We start from the raw sequence: 22,042 nt of genomic DNA on the forward strand, positions 1-22,042 counted from the left end.
ATGCTGTTTTCCCAGCTAACATTAGAAAGCTTGCTTAGCAAGCTGCTGCTACAAACTGTATGTCTGAAATGCACAGACTCAGTTAAACAATACTCAGTCCTTATACTGATAAATAACTGACTAATAAAACACTAGAATAAAACTGAAGTGCAAACTTTTTGCATTTTCTGTACCACACAGGGAGCCGTAATATTGGTCAGATTACTCAGCTGAAAAGCTCCAAAAAAACCACCAAGAGCACAAATCAGTTCATTCCCTGAACGGATGGTTGGAGTAAACTAAGTCTGCACCCCTCCAATATACCTGAATTAAAACAATTCTGCACAGAAGAGTGGGACAACAGTCCTCCACAGTCATGTGAAAGACTGGGTGCCAGTGATTACAAAAGTTTTATTCTTTTAAATGAAATCATGATTTAAAAACTGCATTTTGTATTTCTTCGTCTTTATCTTTGTCTAATATAAAAATGTATTTAATGATCTGAAACACGTAAGTGTGACAAATATGCAAAATAAAAACTCAAGATGAGGAAAAATAGTTTTGCACAGCACTGTGTGTGGCATGTTCTTTCATAAAGAATAAATTATGTTTGTTTATATGAGTAAATAAGAGCATGGGTAATTAAACCAGCCTTAGAGCTCATTTATGGAACTAACAGCTAGATTTCTGTAACTAATAGGCTTCATATTTCTCTACTTTGTCGTAAACAGTCTAATTTAACAAAAAGTAATCTGTTTTTTTTTTCATATATATATATAAAAAGAAAAGAAGTGATTTTTTGGGGCCCTGCAGATGTGAACGCTGTGCTCTGATAACTCACAGGACGAGCTGTGACAGTGCATATGTTCATTCATGACTGCATCTCTGCATCTCTGCATCTCAGTCGCATCAGACTGTTTTACCTTGACAGCTAGAAGTGCACGAGCAGCGACTGATCGAGGCGGCGAGGATTCCTGCCAAGAAAAAAAAAAGGGCGAGGGGAGCTGAAAACGAAGAGGAGGCTGATGAAATGAAATGATGAAACAGATGAGGTTTAAATCAGAATATTTTTATGCTGGCGCTCGGCGGGAATTCCTTACTTCAACTTCCCAGAGTGCATTGCTGTGTGGCCTTTTCAATAATGTAAAGGGGGGACAGACAAGAGATAAAATGAGAGAGGAAACGATTTCCTGGCACTGTGGGAGCCCCCTCTGTGACATTTACCTCTAGTGGCACCCTCAATGTGTGTGTGTGTGTGATGGCCCCGTGCCACACTAATGATGCCCCCCTCTGCCACGCACAGTCGAAGCACAAAACTCTCCCGCCAGCGATGCCACACGTGTCCTTTAGAGTCACACTGGAAGGAAAGAAGGAAGGAAGAAGGAGGTAATAGCCAAGATGGAGCGTGGAGGGGTTGAAAAGAAATTGTGCGAACAATATTTCCATCCACAGATGGAGCTGAGGAGGAGCACAATAGAAGGGCAGCAAATAAAAGGAAGAGAAAAGGTTAGCGGCGAGAGGAGGCCGCTTTTGTCAGCGAATGGCAGAGAAGGAGCAAAGGGGGGATCGCCTCGTGCGATCTATCAGCTCCACCTGTTACTATTTCATACTTCATTAAGCGTCTCTCCTATTTGAAGCGGCGGGTGGTGTTCTCCGTCTTCGCGGGGTGTCCCCTACCCCCCACCTGGACACATGGCATCTCATTACCTCTCTGCTCCAGCTCAGGGCCTGCAGAATGTCACACAGCTGGAGTACGAGCTCTGAAGATAGATGAAACAGAAAAAGAGAAAAAACCCTCTGAATGTCTTTAAAAAGACGGAGCCTACTGAGAGTGATGTGTTTGCCTGGCATTATTATCCTGTTGCAAGGTCCACCTTCGGTTCAGCGGAAGCACTCGGACAGATGGCGTCACGTATGCTCCGAGCGCTCTTTGATGTGCACAATTTATAGAAGAATTGTTGACCGCAAGCCGAACGATTTCTGAGGCAAACATTCTCACCTCACGATCGGTGTCTGATTCTTGTGCTGAAAGGCTGTCTTTGATTAGTTAATCCCATTGATCCAATAACCAGATCGCCTCTGCTACATCAAATATAGGCGTTTCTTTCTGATTGCAGATGCATGCACTTTGACACCAAATCTAACAGTTATCTGCAGATCTTCTGTCGTGGTTTTTAGACACTTTGTTTTTCTCACGCTGAATTTCCTGTGGTGGTCAGTGCTGTTTGAAATTTGCACCGCTTTTAGACGGTGAGTCTCAGAGTGACATTATTTGGTTCAACTGTCAGACTCGTCCACAACCACAACCAGTGGCAAAATGTAGTGACGGTGTAGGCGTGGGGAGGCTGCAGCTTCGATAGTAAAGCGGGTCATCTACCAGATGGAAAGTCCCCGGATCCTCCTGTTCATGTGTCAATGCATCTTTGGCCAAGATACTGAACACTGTGTTGCCTCAGATGCATCCATCAGAGACTAAGTGTATGAATGTTAGAAGTGCTTAGGTATAGATAAGATCAATGTGTGTGTGACTGGGTGAATAAGACTTTATTTTATATTTTGTATTAGTAGAAAATAGTAGTGAAAATAGAGTAGAAAGGTGCTATATACACCTAATATAAACAGTCCTGAGAACAAGGAATGGACTCCACTCGACCTGTGACAGCGTGCTGTGGTATCTGCACCGAGATGTTAGCAACAGATCCTTTAAATCCTCTCAGCTGCGAGGTGGAGCCTCCTTTGATCAGATTTGTTTCTCCAGAACGACCAAAATAGACAGTCCTTTAAACAAGATGTTAGTTAACCTAATGTTTGCTTATGAAAAGTTCCTTAAAAATGATTTTAAAACTAGAACTCAGTCAAGGCGTAGATCCCTGGGTGGCTCGGTTGGGTACAATCACCTAAAACATGAAAGATCTGTGCTTTGAGACTGTGAGAGAATCTCTGGGAGGTTTGCATCAGGAAGGGCATCCAGCTTAAAAAGGATCTGTGAAAATCAAATACATTGATCTACCTCCACAACGACTAAAAGTTATAAAGTTAGCATCTTCTCCAGCTAATCATTCAGTGTGTACTTCAGGATAAAGCTGGTTACTCCTGGTTTTAGTAGCATGATCTGCAAATTTAGCCCAGTCTGTTTTTACCTTTGAAGCTGCCTGGAGCCACACTGTCTGCAGTAACTGCAGTGCAAACTTCATGCAGTCGCTGAAGAATGTGCTGGGTGTGGTAGCGTTAGCTTAAATCCTTAGCATCCAGGACAAAAAAGGCTTTAAGTGCAGAGGCAGACTTTACCTGTGCAACTAAGCACACCGCATACGATGTACTTACTCCCAAACCCCCTTTTTGCGTGGCAGGAATTTAAAAGCCTAACAGGCGAGCTGCGGCTTGCTTACAAACAGCTGCCATTCAAGCGGTGAGATTTAAGGAGCAGGTACTTCCACGTGAATGTGAAACTCCACTGAATTGCAAAGTAGAAAAGCTGCTGAGTGGATGGATGATTTCTCAATTCCTCAAATTCCTTAATTTAAGAAAGTACACACAATGAAAGGATTTGTTTTAATATCACAAATTCATTGGACACAAATTCATAATGCTGTCCTGAATTCATCCAACTAATACTGCAAACAGAAATATATTTTAGTATCCTCATAACAAAGAAAACAACTTTTACAACTCGGTCATTATCTGACTCGGTCACGTCTCAAAGATGACTCGGTGTCAGGAGCAGATGAAAGGAGGCCACAGCTCTGTGTCGTTGTTTGTTTACGCAGAGGGGAGAGGCGGCTGACTGGTCCGCTAAATCACCTCCCTGCCAGCGGTGGTGACAAACTACCAAATGAAGTGAGAAAGTGAAGGCTCTGTCACAGATTAGGGCTGCCAAGAGTTTAAAAAGAAGACTGAGAAAACCTGGAGACGGACAGAAAACCAGTGACGAGTCTAGCTGATAAGAAAAATAATCCGGACGCCACAGATGTGCTCTGTGCTCATCTGCATTCAAACTTTGCAGCTTTCACTGCTTTATAAACTGCATTGTGAGGTAAGACTGTGAGTCATAAATCGTTATAACAACACACATATAAATGCTCCAAACCTTAGAGGTCTGGACCCTGCAAGGAGTCACAACAGTAATATCACAGCTGGGTTAAAACATTTGCTCATCTGTACTGCAGTTCATTTTTTAAAATCTCCCCAGTTTTTCACAGTTTTCAGAGCTAAATGATACTATAATACCATAATAATGGTCTGAAATTAGACTTTACATCTAAGACAACTACCAAAACAAAAACAAAAGGTGGGGTTGCAAGCCCAGAGAAGAGCGCTGACTCTCCTTGTGCGATGCTGACCTCGTGTGGATCACACGCAGCACTGCGAGCCAGTGGCTTGGCTCATATTAAAAGCAGCACTTAAAAGGCAGTGTGAGCGCTCCTTTCTGGGCCTCCTTAATTCTGTGACTCCTGCCTGGTAGCTGCAGCCTGCCTCAGCAGCAGTTCTCTAGCCAGATCCGGCCTGCCGATCTTGGCCAAGTAGCGAGCGAGCAGAGAGGCCTTGGGTTGGTTCGGGACGGCGGGCAGCCCTCTCCTCCACATGGCCAGGATGGTGAAGGCACGGGAAGAGAGGCCGCCGCTCCCGGCTCGGGTCGTCACCAGCTGAGCGGTGCTGCGGCAGAGTCGCAGGGAGAGCGCCAGCAGGGCCGTTTCCTCCTCTGAGAGCTCCTCGGACAGCCAGAGAAGAAGAGAGTCTGAGAGGGAACCTGGTTGGATGGGCAGGTGATGGATAAATGATGCATGTTTTAGTATCTGGAGCTGAGACAGCATTAAAGCGTGTGGCAAAGAGACAATGAATGGATCGTGGAGCAAGGGGGCAGAATTTCACCCACCTGTGTCCTCACAGAACTTCACCTGGGCTGTAATGGGCCGAGTAAAGTTTCTCACTTTCTAAAATGACATAAAACAGTAGCATTCTTTTATTTGAGTCTTTTACATGAAGCATAATGTTTCATTTTTGGGGGGTGAGGGGGTGAAGCCAGACCTTTACCTTGGGTAAAGTCAGAGACAGCTTACAGACGGGATCTCCCAGAAGCTTCGTGTCCTTCAGGACAGCTTTGTCATCCCGCCACTCCAGCTGACCTCTGGTGACCTTATAAAATAGGGCCGTGCCCTTGTAGTGAGGAGAGCTGTAGTTTCCAAATAGGTCCACCTCAGTCAGATGCACTAAGAGGTGATTCTTCCTCTGGCTGTGGAAGGTGATGCGCTCATGCGTGGCTTCATTTTTGTTGGTTTGAGCAGCGGCTGCAGAAAAATAAATATGCACACATTTAAAAAGAGGCCTGATGCAATTATATGAAACTGCTTTACTAACTGAATTTGATGCTAACTGAATTTTCTAGGTTATGTTTGTAACATTTTCCTGTATTAAACTTGTTTACTGCCAGTTTGTGAACAGAGGGTAAAGTCACTTAAAACTTAGACCTTAGGGCTGACTTGTTGGACTCTGAAGTGCCTCTCCTTTGTTCCCTGACACATCTAGATAACAAGCAACTTCAACTCAGGCTAGCTTAGAAAAGGACCAAGCGGCCAACAAATGAGCTCCCAGTGCAACTCAGACTTCAAAACAAACCTCACATAAAAATAGAAACATATCTGAGTTCAGATGGGTTCAGATGATATTTTAAAAGCAACAGCGTTACCTTAGCTTGGGTCCTCACTATTTGCTATGTTAGGTAGCAAGTGATTTGTGTGAGTAGGTAAGCTAATGCTAGCCAACATTAGCCATAAGAAAGACAGTTTTATCAAGCAAAGCTATGGAGCAAGTTAGGGCTGTGGTGTATAAAGACAGTATAATAGATGGTCTTAAAAGTGAAGTTCATTAAACTGCTGCTCCTGCTTTCAAAAGGATTCTCCGTGCTGTAGAAGTCTATCCCTCGGACTTGACTTCAGTCAGGTTATTTTACGTGATACTTAATAACAATGATTCCATTTTGCAAATTTTGGTTAAAATGGAGAGAAGTTTATGGGAAAATGGCCTTTCAGCTCCACTGTACTATGACCTCATTAAACACTTTAATGAGACCATGGCCTCAGTAACTAGTTTCAGGTGTTATTGAACAGAACATGATTTTAATTTTATAAAGTGAACCAAACTTTTCCTTTGGGGTTGTGTCAAGAAGGGCATCTGGCATAAACCTGCCAAATCAAACATGGAGATGTTTGTGGCGACCCCCTCGTAGCATGACAGCAGCCAAAAGTAGATTTAAATATTCAATTTTATTCAATTTAATTCAAATGTATTTATATAGCGCCAAATCACAACAACAGTTGCCTCAAGGTGCTTTATATTGTAAGGTAGACCCTACAATAATACATACAGATAGAAACCCAACAATCATATCACCCCCTATGAGTAACCACTTTGGCGACAGTGGGAAGGAAAAACTTCCTTTTAACAGGAAGAAACCTCCTACAGAGCCAGACTTAGGGAGGGGCGGGGCCATCTGTAGCGATCGGTTGGGATGAGAGAAAAAAGACAGGCTAAAAGAAGTGCTGTGGAAAAGAGTTTAATAATAAGTGATGATTCCATGCATAGTGAGTGAAAAAATGACTGAAGGAGAAATACTCAATGCATCATGGGAATAGAGTTAAAAGCTAGGACGGAGTAGGGTATACTGGGGCGGGCCTATATCATGATTGACATTTACAAGATTCTACAGTATGAGCACGTAGCGTCGATAAGATCCACCTTTTGCTTGTCTCATCCAGTTTTAAAATATCAAATACACACAGCAAGTCCATCTTTTGTATACAGTCTACCATATATATAGATATACATTTTAACCATAGATTTTTAAAATGTTTTAAAGCCAGTAAGTAAACATGTGTTTAACATCGAGTAATCCATCTATCTCGTCCAGTTTCAACACACCAAGACGGCGTAAACACTCATCTGGAGGCTTCTAAACAGGCAGTATCCCCATCTTTTGTACTGTCTGCTGTATTGTACCGTGGGAAACAAAAGAGGAAACATAAGAGTGTTGTACTGTTGAAGCATTCAGCTGGCTGTACAAACATATCATTCATCCACTTTATTATGTGGTTACTGTCTTACGTGGTGACCAGGGGATGGAGGCTAAACCGGTTTAGACCTGATGCTGCAGCAACTGTTTCACATTTCCCAGTATATCTTTCTTTTTTACTGCACTAGATGTGCAGTGCTCCAGCTAACCACGCAATAACAATAGCGTACAATGATTTGCACTTTTAAATCGAGGCCTTTTTCAGTGTCACGCGCGTCCAGCCAAAGTAAACAGGCCTCTTTTAATAAGAACAATGACAACACAAGAGCGAGCAGCTGTGTTTGAGGCTCGCGGAGCTAAAAGTTGAACATCGGGATTATTTTTCTAACAAATAAACAAAAAAAACCAAACAAACAAGTTAAGCATGTATGATGTTTAGAGTGTTCGCTGTGATAGATAAAGCTGATTATTTTTTCAGATTCACTGATAGAAACCATTTAATTAATTAATTAATTAATTAAAATAAATGATGACCCAATCCTTGATGAAAAGCCAACATTAGACCCGTGAGAAGCATAAATGTATAAAAAGATGAAGATTCTCTTGTGTTTCTTTTGTCAGCTTATAATTATTTTCCTTAAACCACGTATGAAGCTTCTGTAGGAGAAGCCAGTGAGCCAGCTTCACACTTTACCTGTGCAGGTGATGTTGCCGGTGAAATGCAGGAGAAGCTGATCTGCCTCACGCATCGAGATCTCCGAGGAGGTCTCCACTGGGTCGCTGTAGCCCTGAGCTCGCAGCCTGTGCAGCTCCCAGCTGAGGTCTCTGCCGGGCACAACGGCCACCAGGAGGGCGCGAGGCTCGTCTCGGCTTCGCAGGAGGACGACGGTGACGGCGTGGCAGCAGACCGACTCCTCCAGCTCCTCGGCCAGGCAGGCGAGGTGACAAGGGCGCAGCGGGGAGAGGAGACGAAGCACGAGCAGTCTGAGCGGAGAAGCAGACGGAGGACAAGTTAAGGAGTCTAGCTCTGGGGAAAGATTAGATTGCCGCTGAACAGGGAAAAGACTTTGTTATCGCAGGCGGGAATACAGATGTAATAGACTTAAGACAGAATGGAGAATTCATGAAAACCTACTGCACACATTTTTTTTCTCCCCTGAAGAAGCTGTTTTAGATAAGAAAGAAGAGAATTATAACTCGGGATGGAAATGAGAATCCAACGTTATCACAGCTGGGCTTATTCTTTTAAACAGGTGACTAGAGTAAGACTTAATTTTCTCCTTCTTTATAATGTCTTTAGGGGTTTCTTAACACTTTAGTCTTGCCATGCTGTTCATGTGCGTATGCTCTGACACGTTAAAGCCCGGAATCTAAAGCATGTAGCTGCACCCACCCCCCCTTTATCCATGCGGCCTTGCTTTAAGCCCCTTATGTAAAGTAAAAGCTTTCTGTAAGTCTGGTTTGTTGTAGCGTAGTGTAGCATTTATCTTTTGTTTTTATTTATTTTTTAATGCTGGCACTTAAGACATGGACGTGATGTTGAGGATACATGAAAGGCACCGGTGAGGTACAGCAGAGCCGTGAGTGAGGAAATAATTTGTTTTCTCCTGTTTGAAGCAAAGGAAATGTTAATCGCTCTGGAAGTTAGTGCAACATAACCTCACTTAACCAAATTAACTCGAGGATTGTTGCTTACGTTCGCTGCCGTGTGAGTAAAGCGAAATAAAGAAACATCTGGGTTGTTGAAAAAGAAAAAACATCTGGGAGAAAATGCATTGTTGATGACAGAGATCAGCGGACAAGGACAAGACTGCTTTGAGTTGACAGGACGGCAACAGTAACATCAAATAACCACCCATTACAACCAAGGTGTGCAGAAGGGCATCTCTGAATGTGCTGCACAAAAATGCCATTATATAATATAAATGTATTTCTGCTGCAGGGGTCCCACAGCTGCAAAGTTTTTCCTGCACAGCTGCATAATTTAAGCCTCATCCTGTGTCTCTTACTGTCACTGTGTGGTCAGGGGGACTGTTTTCTACGCCATCTACATGGTTGGGGGACTCCTGATTGCAGCCACTGTTGACTTGGCTGTGAGGACAGCTCATAACCCCGACAACCTGCTGCGCCTGTCACACACTCTCATCAACCTCGTAGGCAACAGATGTCAAAAATATGTTGTAAGAAAGTCCTTTAAGTCCAGTTCTAATAAGAATCTGCATGCATAGCTACTCTAGTAGAGTCCAAGAGAGCTTTAAACACCACTGATCCCATTTTTAGTTAAATGTAACTGCCAAATCAAACAGACTTTTACTCTGTTCTAATTATGTGCTCCTTCATATCTTGCAGGTTAAGTCTTTGGTAAAACAAAAACTGAAACATCTGCACTTCACTGAGAGGTTTGGGAAAACTGTTCCTTAGTTTGTGCTGCTTACATATACATAAATGGGACAAATGTACATGTTTTTTAATAGACTTCCACATGTTTCCAGTCTCAGCAGTCTCCTTGACGTGACAAGACTGAGAGAAATTGACTTATTTTAAGGTTTTACAGGGAGATCTCGGTTCCCCTGACAATCCAACAAACCTGGAGTCAAAGCCTGCCAACTGGATCTAAAAAAAAAGGTACAAAACGACATGTTTCATGTTTTAGATTTCTATAAAGACGGCACGGCCTTATTTCTTTTTGCAGTCATTTTCAAATGTCATTTGTTTTGTTCACAGTTTAATATCCCACGTTTGGACGTGTCTACGCTTTTGACTAATACAAAAAGTTTCACTTCAGGTAGCTCTAGCGTGTGAACTTTTGCTCTTCTGCATTCAGGTGCAGGATTTATTACATCTTCCTGTGTTGTTCGAAGCGCCAGCGAATTCTGAAACTGCACATTAGAGCCAACGACATCTGGCTGAAAGCGTTCAGGCCTTCGAATAAATTACAGTGGCTTGTTGAGTTTGGCAGAAAGGTACATGCAAGGGGAGATATAGCAAGAAATGATGACCGTTTACTTGAAATCTTGTTGGAGAATGCTGTTAGGAGCCTGCTTTTGAACACAGTATTATCTTTTTCAGGTATTTATTTTGCTGGATGGACAAACAGGACAAATCGGCCTTGGCTTTGAAAGAAACGATGCTGCAAATGAGCGCCGCCCGACAAGTTTCGCTCTGTGGGTATCTGCTCTGTCCGTGGCTCTGCTTTGGACGCTCCTGCCTCACATTGCTCTTTGTGCAGTGATGTGGTTCGGCTGGAGAGTACGACAACACATCAGCTGAGTCAGCCGCTGTCACAGAGATGCTAATCTACCGTAACTCTTAACGAATAGGCTCAAACTTCTTCGTGCAACCTCAAATCGTTGCTTATTCCTCCAACATGACAGAAAACCATCTTACATTTGGTTTTACCTCCACACAGGTGGCTTCAGAGCTTAAAGTGCATTTCTAATAATTACCTAGCACACTGTCTCCTCTCTGATTCATATCAAATAATAATCACTGCTCACTCTGCAGATCCCATTTATCATTTTATTGTTCCCAACAACAACTCAAATACCTCTCTACTGGCTTAAAAAAAACACCAATATGTATATATATTAAACATGTATCTACCTGTGTGCAATGTAGACTGTATACAGAAGATGGACAATGGTTGATGTCATCACTACTGAAACTGCACACTCATTGGCTACTGGCTTGCCAATCACAAATCATCAGCCAATGAGCCTATTCTAGATAATCCTCCTTTCTGACACTAAATAACTCAAACACAACAGAATTGACGTTTTATTCAAAACCAGTGGCTGATCTCATAAACTCAACAGGAAAATGTGGACATGGGTACAGACAGGAAGCTCACAGACTTGTGGTTTTTCATTTGTCATCATGTGAACATTGTTCAGCAGCTGTCTGCCAAAACCTCAATAGGACTGGAAGCCTTTATGCAGTCAGCGGCGTCATGCCTTGGTGCCCATTAAAGCCAGTTCAGAGTTAAGACACTTACTCACTGGCTTCATTTTCCAGTCCCAGGAGGTGCATCCATCTGTTTTATATATAGTCGATGGCAGACCTGTTTTTATTTACTTCCTTGCTGTCCTGCGCTACAATCGACTTTGTTGTCTTTTTAAATAAAGTTAAACTGCCTATCTCCATTTGCAGGTGTCATTATTGTAAGAGGAGAAAACGTGATTGTACAAACCTGTCAAAGTTCTCCATCAGGTCAAAGGACACCAGTCCTTTCTGCAGGCTCCTGACGGTGACTTTATCCATGACACTCCACTGTTTGTCCCTTGAGCCCAGAACAACCAGCGACTCATTGGACATTTCCTTGGATTTTACAGAGGTGTCCATGAATCTGGCATAGAAACAAAACCTTTTAAGATCCCTATTTATATGATGCTGTGACACATATATAATATATTTTAGTTCAAGGAGATCTGTGTCACCTCAGTCTGTGGGAAGGTGAATGATCCCATGGGGGAGAATCCCTGACAGGTTGACTTTGTTGGTCTTGTTGGTTCTCTGTTTGTCCCCTTGTTGCTTTCTTTTTTGCAGGATTTGGGGGACATGGAAGTGTGACCGTGAGGGGTCTTCTCAGGGGCCTCGAGGTCGGGTGGGTGAGGTAGAGCAGCGGGCTGGTAGACACCACCGAATGATAGGCGTAATTTCTGGACTTGACAGAAGCCAGGAGCACGGCGTCTAGCGGCTGGATCTGAAGCAAACAAGGAAACAGCTGTTCTGCTTGATTTAGGCAGCAGTTTAGACAAAAGCCGTTTGATATGAGAATTTGTCTATTTTTTCTGTTGTTCTATCAAAAGAGAGCTGTGCAGAGAGGGAGGTGGTGGATTTGACGTAAGATCAAGGAACAAACTGCTCGTACACCAGTGTTTAGTCTCAGGAGTCAATTGAGAAATCGGCCACAGCTGTTTGTGCCTCACAGCAAACATCTGTGAAACCTGCAAATCAGAAGCAAGCTTTCTGTTACTTCATCATTTCTCCTCTCTATTTTCATCCGAGTTTTGGCATCATTTCAAAGGCTTCGTCCCAAGGAGCCCTTCCTATCTCTCAATGCCAACCAGACCTCACTTCTGCAACTCTTTTCTTTACTTCTACTGAAAGTAAAGTAGGAGAAAAAGGGGTAATGATCAGGGTATTGTCATACCGTGGTTTGCGCTATTACAGGTGCAGTAAAGGATCCTGGGAGGTAGTTCAGACAAATTCGGGGATCCATGGGGAGTTTTAGTGACAACCCCTTCCTGGGAATGGTGTAGTTTTCTAGTTTTAAACAGGAAACCACTGCAAAAAGACCCACAGAGTACACCTTCACCTCTGCAAATGAGCCCTAACAAAGAGAGAAAGAAACCACGGCAAAACATTTGAACAATCTTTCACCAATGAATACGTTTCTGAAAAATAAACTCTACTCAGTGTTTCTATGTTTTTTAGGTTAAGAATAAGTACAATTACAGGAGTTGCAATTGTTACTTTTTTGCACTCATGTAAGATACAGCCACCCTCTTTCATTTCAAAGATTTTACACATTGAGTTATAATACAACAAAAACTTGGCAAGTCTTAAAATGATGTAATTATAACCACAGATAAACAAGAGCATGACTTATTGTACCACATCATTATTTATTTAACAAAATCTAAGCCAAATATGAGAAACAGTGCATGAAAAACTACAGTAAGTACACTGAATGTTTCAATAGCTTAGAGTACCACATTTAGCAGAACTAACTTCTGTATGACTTTATTAGTCTCTCACATCGCTGTGGAGCAATTTTCGCCTACTCTTCTTTCAAACCTCGCTTCAGTTCATTGTGGTTTGTGGGCAGGTTTATTTGCGTACAGCTCTCACCACAGCATTTAAGTCAGGTTGAGATCTGGTCTTTAACTAGGTCATTGCAGTAGCTTTATTCTTTTTCAGCCATTCTGTTGTAGATTCGCTGCTTTGCTTGGCATCACTGTCCTGTTGCACGACCCAGTTTCAGCCAAGCTTCAGCTGTCAGACAGACAAGCCTTACATTTGACTCTAGAGTATTTTGGTATACAGAGGGGTTCATGCTTTACTCAATACTTACTAAGTGCATGTTGTCGAGGTCCTGTGGCTGCAAAACAAACCTAAGTCATCACCCCTCCACCACCGTGCTCCACCGTTGGTGTGAGGTGTTTATGCAGATATGCTGTGTTCGGTTGTCTCCAAATGTGTTGCTGTGCTTTAAAAACAAACATCTGTACCAGAGTTCTTGTGGTTTATTCAGATACAACTTTGCAAACCTAAGTTGTGCTGACATGTTCTTTAAAACAACACGAATTCAGTTTTTTTTATTTTAACTCATGTAATTGTATTTATTCTTAACCAAAGATATACAGAAACACTGGGAATATGTTTATCTAACTAAAATGTAACAGTTTTGATTTGGGTTAAAACGCCCCAAAAATAGTAAACGGTGTACCACAAGGCTCTATGTTAGAGCCTCTTCTGTTTTCAATTGTTCCATACTTTAGTTCTTTATATACATGCATCCACGAACCTTTTATAGAAGACTTTTCTTCTAACTAAGAATTTATTTATAACTAAGAAGAAAAAGGTTCAGTATAAAGCTCCAGCTTATATTAAGCTTCCATACAATAAAGTAAAATAACATAAAATAAGCATTATGCAGGAGAAAATTGTGTTATTTGATCAATATTAGAACAAATATTTGTAAGTAAGGGAAAACCTTACCTTCTGTCCTCCATACATGCCCTCTGTTGCTATGGGAGCGATGTAGCTGACCCTCTTGTCCTCGTCTATTGTCTTCACAGCGACATCTCTGTAGCTGCTGCGATGGCGTGCTTGGAAAGGCACAACCACAGTAAGGGGGAAATTATTAAAGGCTGCTCCATGTTCAACTTTGACCCGGATCACTCTGCTAAGCAACTCCTCTGAGCCAGTCACCATCAGGCAGCTCAGGGCATCAGCCACTTCACACCTCAGGACTTTAGCTGCACCTGCAGGCGCTCTGATAAAGCACACGTCCGGTACATCAGAATGGCTGCCCTCCAGCTGAGCAGTGAGCCTAAATGATGTTTTTAAAAACACATAAATGCATATTTTTAGAAAACGATTCATGATTGAAATAAAGTTTGACTGTTTGTTTCTTCCTTTTATTTCTATTTATTTATATTTTTTGCATGCTTGCATTTGCTCTTAATGCTTTTAAGTAGAAATATTATTATCTTGATTTTTTTTTCAAGTGCAAACATATTAAGACTTGCTGAAATGCCGGAGCATGCACTTTCCATATCAGCTCTCTCCAGACTTAGCCTCTCCCTCGGATCTTAATGTTTCCGATTTGTTTGGCTTTTAGATGTGTGCAGTGGCCTGACAGTGAACTGTGCGAAACAGCTGGCTGTGTGGAGGCCAGGAGGTCAAAAATGTGTGCGACTTGTGATAAAGCACTGCAGAGAGTTTGCCCCGTATCAGTGAGCAGGAGAAATGAGGGGAAGGAAATCATGTCCAGACTCGCAATCATCCCAACGGAGGGCACAGAACAAAATGCTCAACATCTTTTTGTTTTCTTTTTTTTTTTTAGGCGTGTGGATGTTGCCAGTACGTTGTCAGCAAGTGGAAGAAAGTATTAACTACTTTCTTTGTTTCCAACAAACGTAAAATGATGTGCTACCTCACGCTGTGCACGAAACGTGTAAACTGACACAGAAGAAGTTTCGATTTCATTATGCTTGAATAGCCTCATCAAAAAAACACAAAACTGACTGCAAACATCATAGAGCTTTAAGCAAAAGACCACAAACATGCAAGATGTTGCATATTACACTGACAGGAAGTGTGGGTTAAACATAAATACTTATGTGTTAAGAGTTTAAGTACGGTGAGCTGCGATGATTTAGTCATCTTACCCTACAGTAATCCATTTTCTTTTTCTCTTTGCGCTCTCATCTTCCTTTTCAGTCTCCTCTAGTAAATCAGTCTCAGAGTTAACAGATTCCTCCAGAACGTCTCTTGCTTGACCTTTGACATGTGATTCTGCCCTGTTGTCACAATTAGAACCACTGAATGAGTCCAGTGTTTGTTCAGTGTCTGCCGATGTCTCTGTACGCCTTCGATCAGCTCCGTCCTCAATCACCCGTTCGTGACCTGAGTCAGACTCGAGCCGATCGGGGGAGTTTAGGTGATTCCTAACGTCTTCAGGTTGCGCCGAAGTGTCTGTGTCTCTGGATTCTCGACACGCTTCACCCGCGATCAAGGTCTTATCTACAGATAACTGCTGAATCGCTGCATCCAGCTTGATAATGATGGAGCTTATTTTGTCGATGATCTTCTCTACGTCCTCTCCAACACGCAGGAAAATGTCACTGACGGAGCCCGAACAGGGCCTGCATCCTGTATCCTCTGAAAAAAAAAGTAAACTTTTACTTGAGTTTTTAAATTAGTTACACTTTGTAACACTTTGTATGTCATTTCTTTAAATAGTCGTTGGGAATAGTTCTCCAGACTTCCTGAAGGACATTCAAAGCTCCTCTTTGGATGTTTCTGCCTTTTTTTCTATTCTCTGTGAAGATGATCCCGCACACTTCAATAATGTTATCCATGACTGATAATGCTCCACTGTGTGTTTTTCCATCCAGGTATATTTTTTCAGCATTGGCAGTGTGTTTGGGATCATTGTCATACTGAAAAATGAACCTGCTGCCAATCAGATGCTTTCCAGATTGTGTTACATGGTGGATAAAAATCTGATGGGACTTTTAAAATCAAATTATGTGTTGCTGCAACAATCTACTAGTAACAAAGTGCCTAAAGATTGAAAGTTTTTCTGTTATGTGTAGACACAACACTATCTTTGTACTTGAATGGTTCATAGGTTCGTTCTTTCCTCTGAAAATGGTCAGGTACAAGGACTGGACTGAAAAATAGCATTAAAAAGGACCCAGAGTCCAAATAGACACTTTGAAAGAACCTTCAGACAGAGACCCTGGAGAGCTTGACGGGGATATGAAGGTGGAGGTGTGCAACTTTGAGAGTGAAATTTAATAAATGAAAATAAATACATTGTTACTTCTGAGGCTCTGAGAATTCCACAATTTAATTTTGTTTTCTATTTGAAGTTTATTTTGTCGTCAGAGATGAGAAGTAACTTTTTTATTTTCTGGCATCTGTACTTTTACTCCCTACGTGTTTAAACAAATGTCTGTACTTTCTCCTCTTACGCTTTCAAAGCAGACTCATTACTTTTGGTTTATCTATAAGTTCGTCTATAGGGTTTATTTCAGGGTTTAAAGTGGGCGGGAAGGACTGAATGTATCCGTTAGTTGTGGTTGTGGTACTTCAGCATTTAGCTAGCGCTACAGAAAAGGAGGAAGCATGAAGAGAGTGCTATTTTAAGTGGCAGGCCATTTCAAATACATTTTTTCTATCAGCTCAACAAACTTCAGGAAACACACAAACTGTTTGTGTGCAGGTTGTCGTACACTGCGTCTGCGAGCTAAAGCTCCAACTGCTGTATTTCGCAGGGGGATAAAAGAGTGAGAGCTAACTTCACAGAGATGGAGGAAGATAAAAAAGACAGGACGGGAGAAGAAGAAGAGAGAGTAGATTTAAAGGTAAGGACAGCTCAGTGGTGTTTGATAAACTCCAGATGTATGATGTCATCATTTGAATTGAATCTGTATATGATGTGTTTTGATAAATGATGCATTTTTTTTTTTTTGTCGTGAAATATCCTAAAAAACAAACTAACTTTTTGATACTCAAAGGTGGCATGAAAATACTGAGCAGCTCAGGATAAACAGGTTAGCTTGCATCAATGTGGTGAATTCCCATTGTGTTGAACTGGTGCACAGTGGCTGTGGTGGTCATAGTCAGATTTAGGTTATATCAAGTGTTGCAGAGATGAATTTGCATTTACGCAGATGATGCTTAGATTCATTCACTGAATTCCAACTTTATACCAACTGTATATAAAGTATAGAGAGTATAGTATCAGTGATATGGGACAGCTGTGAAGCAAGCAGCAGGTCAGCTGATCACACTAAGAAAATCTACTGAAGTTCATATTAGAAAGCATTGTGAGTTGTGATTCTTTTCCCTATGCTGAGCCACTACTCAGATTTAGTGCTCCTCCACCTGCTAAATCGCACTTTCACCCCTGACTGTTCTCAGTGTACTGTTTAGCAATGGAGGCAAAGTCTCCCTCTACAATGTTGGCAACAGAAAATAGTTATTTGTTTAAATTTTCTGTCACTGCTTGTGTCCTAGATAACAGATTCAAGCTGAGTACATTCATTAAAACTACAGATTGGGATAATGTTTGTATTCTTGTACACTAATATAATTTTTTTATTATATTAACACAGACAAGGTTTAGTTACCTCTGTACAAGAATGGTTAGAATCGTCCTCCAATGAGCTACTTTTACTTTCTTACTTTGAGTACATTTCTGAGCCTGTACTTTTTTACTTTTGCTAGAGTAATGACGTTGAATCTGTACTTCAACATTTACTGGAGTATTTTTAAACACAGGTATCTGTACTTCTACTTAAGTAAAGAACGTCTGTACTTTTGCCACCTCTGCCTGTCGTAGATGGATGCTGCTGAGCTCCACCCCCTGGTGGAGAGCTGCTGAGCGTGGAGGAACATTGTCTGAGGGCTTGTTTCCATGCTCTGAGTCTGCATGAATGAAAAACACTGACTTCCCTCAGCACTCCCAGAGCTCTCTTTTTGCAGTCTCCCTCCTGCTGCTCTTTACTCCTTCGTCTTCTTTCATCCTCCCTCTCATCTTCTCCTTCTTCCATCCTCCCACCCATTGCTGTATCGAGATGATCTACGCAGCATTGGACACCTTCAAGCTCCTGAACAGTTTCAGCCAATGCAATGAGGAGTCTGTCCTCGCTTGTGCAGTCAGGAGGCTTTTGTCCTTCCATGAGTTTGTCTGCATGCAGATTCGTATCCACGCTGGACTGCAAAATGCAAAAAAGCTGAGAGTCAGAAGTATCTGCTCAGGCTTTTCTTCAGGCCTTTTTCTTTTTCAGTCCATCTTGCATTTGGCAAAATCTTTTCCCTGCTTTTACACAATTCAGCTGATAAGCGTCAAATACTGATTAAAAGAGGATTTCAGTTCTTGTGTACCTCCTTTTATGTTCGAAGCCGAAGCCCTGCTGGGTTGCTGTGTCCTTGGCAGTGAGCGTTACTGCGTCCGGCTATCCCAGTTTACAGGCGCCAAGGCTGCATTTATCTGGCTGCCAGCAGTAAAACATGTTGCCAAGGCGACCCCTGGAGGCGTGGAAGGGAGAGACAAAAGAGGAGATTCACAGGAAGGCAGAGAGCTCTGTGCATCTCACGTCTGACGGTCTCCTGTCACTCATTTCACTGCTTGCATATCCGGCCAGTTAAAAAACGTCACACGGAGCCGGGAATCATTCAAAAGCACAGCAGGAAGTTACTGGAGTTCTCCCCTGTTGGTTTGAATGCATTCACATTCATAAATCATTTGTTTTCCTAACGCCACAAGCGTTGCTACAAATGCATTAGAATGTTGGGCAGCACCTAAACTATTTACAGGAGAAAAAGGTGGAGACAAACACAACCACAGAGTCATTTTGTGGGTTTCCTGTGTGGAACTTACGATGTTACTTTGACATCAGTATTAAAACAAGTTTCTTGATCCTTATTTGGAATTAAAGGAATACTCAGCATCACTGTAAGAATGGGTTGGCATTCAATTCTAATCATGTTAACATTAAATAAACGAGTCCTATCAAAGTCCTTTGATCTTGTACTGCTATAATGTTCAATGGCATTGCACTCAGCATGCATTCAGTCCTAATCTAACAAAAGAAATCATGGGATATATCCTGGACAGGAGCTGGGAATCACCTCTTAACCTAACATTCCAAGTCTTAGGAAGGTGGTGGCAACGTGAAAGCATTTAAAAATTTCACGTCATTCTATAATAGATGTTACTAATAATAAATGACTATTATTCATCGTGTTGTTTAGAGCTGTGCCTTACTTGTTGCCGGGTCAGGCGTCCTCAGAGGCAGGCCGCAGTAATGTAGCACTGTGTCGCCATCATGTGGCCGATGCCACACACTGCACGCATTTCCCTCCTATTAAGATCTTCATTACTTTAAATAAATAAATAAATAAAAAGCCCAGAATTTATAAAAAACAAAGGAAAACATGAAAATGAAAATTATCTGAAAATTGTAAAAAAAAAAAAAAGTAAAAGTGAAAGTAAATACATTTATTTATTTTTGAAACTTTATCTTTTCTTCTTAACTTTATCTTATAAGGGATTTTTAAACGCCATTATTAATCATGTTTTCTTGTAGTTTTTATACTTGAATGAAAATAAGCCGGAGCTTCGTTATTATTATTATTTTATCATCGATGTTGTTTTAAGTGAACGTGTTGGCAGCCAGCTTGCATTCCTGCCAGTGTTGAATGCATATCCCGGGGCTCCGGGATCAAGCCGGGACATGCAAGTATTCCCAACAAATACCTCTCAAGTCCCTCCACTTTGTATTCTTCCTCTTTATTTTTTTATGTGCCTCAGTTTCAACTTCTTAAAAAAAGAAAAGAGAAAAACTCGGTGACAGTTTAGTAATAAGCAGAGAGCAGCAGCCGATCATTAACACGATCGGAGCCTGCGGTGTTCAGTTTTACGAGCGGTCTGAGCGGAGGGAAGGTCACTGCTTGTTGGCAGTATACTCCTGAAATGGGCGTGGAGTTGCGCTCAACAGTCGGAAACAGTCGAGTGTGTAAAACCAAGAAAGAAAGAAAAAGAAAAGAAAAAGAAAAGGAGTCAACAGAGACTCAGAGAGGCGCTAATATGAGAGAAAGCGGACGCAGCCGGTGCGCTAAGGTGAGCAGCTTTCCTCCTCTTTGTAAAGCAGAGCGGTTAGTGTACAGTGTTGTGTTTACGGTTAGAAAAAAAAAAGAAAAACCCAGAAACGTGGGAACCGAACTGAAAATAAATAAATAAATAAACAAAGTCCGTTTTAGTTTTTAATGCGCTCCCACAGGAAGTGTGGGTACAGATTTATACATGTTGCACTGCGTGTAACGAGAAGGCGGACTGCCTCGCTCAGACCTGACGTGTTGCGTTATGTCGTAGTGGTGTGTAACGCACTTTGTGCGTGCGTGCGTGTGTGTCACATAAAAGTCCTGAAAATGTCGACACGTAGTCGCACGTGCGAGCCTCCGGTAACGCTCGCGCTCAGTGAAAGCATACTCCTTAACCTAAACGAATATCCTCATATGTGGCTCTTATTTTTCTTAGAAACAAAAATAAGGTAAAAAATAAATCTGGTAATTCTTTCTTTTACATTCATCAGGTCCCAATCAGCCCAAATATCAAAGAGAAATTAAAAATGAATGCCGTGGAAGAGTTCGGGTCTTAGGAGGTTAATACGGACAGCTGAGTGTTACATTTTACTAGCTTTATCTTCGTCTACTAAAAAACCAAAAAACACACCGCTGAAACAGTGAAGGTGACAGCAGAGGCCGGTTAAAACATGGTAAAGGTTTGCGGGTATCTTCTGTGTGAAAACAGGAAGGGTTTGAGATTTTGGACGATGATTTGGACTTTGTTCAAAGTGGGCTGGCTGAGAGGATGTGCACATATTATGAGGTAGGTTGTGTGTGCATGCATGGGCGTGCGTCCTCTCTGACTCACTGCCTGCACTGTATAACCATACCTGTGGTGTGGGTGAAGTTGCTGGCTTGTGGGTGACACACACACCCACACAGACATACAACCATCTTGTGTTGGCAGCCATTTATTTTGTAGACAACCCCACAAAAAAGTATAACTCTATTATGTCTACACAGCTTCGTGTGCCTTTGTGGCATGTGTGAGCTGTTTGTCTGTCTGCTGAACTTCTCCTTTTTTCTGCCCTTTGCTATTGATCTGCACACCCTGATCTAACGTTCCACACTCCGGGCAGCAGCTGTGGATCAAAACTCCCATATCCTGCCTGTAATAATGTTTGCTTGCTTAACTGCGTGTGTGTGTGCCTTTTTATAGGTTGAAGTTTGTGTGTGGATGTGGAGCAGGTCAGGTCAAATGTGCTGGCAAGCTTCACAGAGTGCGAGCCACTACAGATCACTGGGTGGTGCTGAGGCTTCCCAGTCCTCAGAAGGGCTACTCCACAGACTCTATCGATCCCCGTTATGAGGACAATACAGTCAAATATGATGTGGGACTGTGGAACAGTGGACTGCGTCACTGCCTGCATCTTCTCTGCTGATATCACACCAGAGGCTCATATCACTCTCGTGATAAAAGCGATAAGAGAATCAGTTTCCGTTTGTGTTAATTTCATCAGCGTCTTGTTTTATAAATGACAAACACATGCAGTAACCCCCCCCCCAAAAAAAGCCTATTTACTTAAAAGCAGAAGTAACACTTCAGGTTGCCTGTGTGCTGCCGAGTTGCAACTTAAGAGGAGAAGTAGTCATGACAAGAGGTTGTTGATGTATCTTCCTGTGTGTGTTTGTGTGCAAGATAGAGAACTAGCAGTGAGAGACCAGTTGTGCCACTTAGTTCGTCAGCCCTTCACTCTTAAGACTTGCTGGTGTCAGGATGCAGACGCTTAAAAGTAGCCCGCCATTAGAAGGGTTATGATATGTTGGCTTTGAGCTGTGGTGCCTGGATTCTTAAACACAGTTGAGGTAAGTGCTCTGTAAAGGCTGTGCCATAGGGCCAGGCTGTGACGGTGTACAGTGTTTCCTCATAGCTCTTGCTGTTTCCTGCTGCTTCATCCAGGAGTATTGCAGATGTGTTTCGTGTTGTTTTGGCTGCATATAAGTATTCTCACCGTGACTTTAAAGAAGATATATTTAGTCACCTTTATCGCTTGTTAAGGCGGTCAGTGCCACCCTCAGAAGATCAAAAACTCCCACGGTCATCTTTTAGTTAGGTTTTTTGTGTATACAGGTCAGATATAGGGTGAGGTTCACAGAGGGCCCGTTGCTTTGTTTAGTTGTGCAATGATTTTTTTAATATGCTTCTGTGCAGCTATTTTTGTACTTCTCTTGTTGCCGTCATTTGCT

At 42.1% G+C, this 22,042-nt stretch overlaps 2 protein-coding genes across 6 annotated transcripts in view; one reads left to right on the forward strand and one right to left on the reverse strand.

Moving 5' to 3' along the window:
- Positions 1-3,455: 3,455 nt before the first annotated feature.
- On the reverse strand, positions 3,456-19,149 carry dthd1 (death domain containing 1). Its single transcript, XM_040043489.1, is given in 9 exon segments — positions 3,456-4,910; positions 5,011-5,264; positions 7,680-7,969; positions 11,175-11,330; positions 11,422-11,687; positions 12,138-12,317; positions 13,709-14,042; positions 14,884-15,376; positions 17,553-19,149. Coding segments are annotated over 9 exon segments (2,706 nt in total). The 5' UTR covers positions 17,791-19,149; the 3' UTR covers positions 3,456-4,415.
- The window catches only part of zmp:0000000660 (arf-GAP with Rho-GAP domain, ANK repeat and PH domain-containing protein 2), a 164,403-nt gene continuing 158,714 nt past the window's right edge, over positions 16,354-22,042 (forward strand). For 2 of the 5 annotated variants that reach the window (XM_040043482.1, XM_040043486.1), the window contains exon 1: positions 19,356-19,850. The gene's annotated coding sequence lies outside the window, so the exon portion shown is untranslated. Of the gene's footprint in view, positions 16,588-19,354; positions 19,851-21,404; positions 21,662-22,042 lie in introns of those variants that run through there. The other 3 variants (XM_040043485.1, XM_040043487.1, XM_040043483.1) reach the window with 3 other exon arrangements.

The sequence above is a fragment of the Simochromis diagramma genome, unplaced genomic scaffold, assembly GCF_900408965.1.
Source record: "Simochromis diagramma unplaced genomic scaffold, fSimDia1.1 OVJJ01000656.1, whole genome shotgun sequence".
In the NCBI taxonomy this organism is placed as follows: Eukaryota; Metazoa; Chordata; class Actinopteri; order Cichliformes; family Cichlidae; genus Simochromis; species Simochromis diagramma.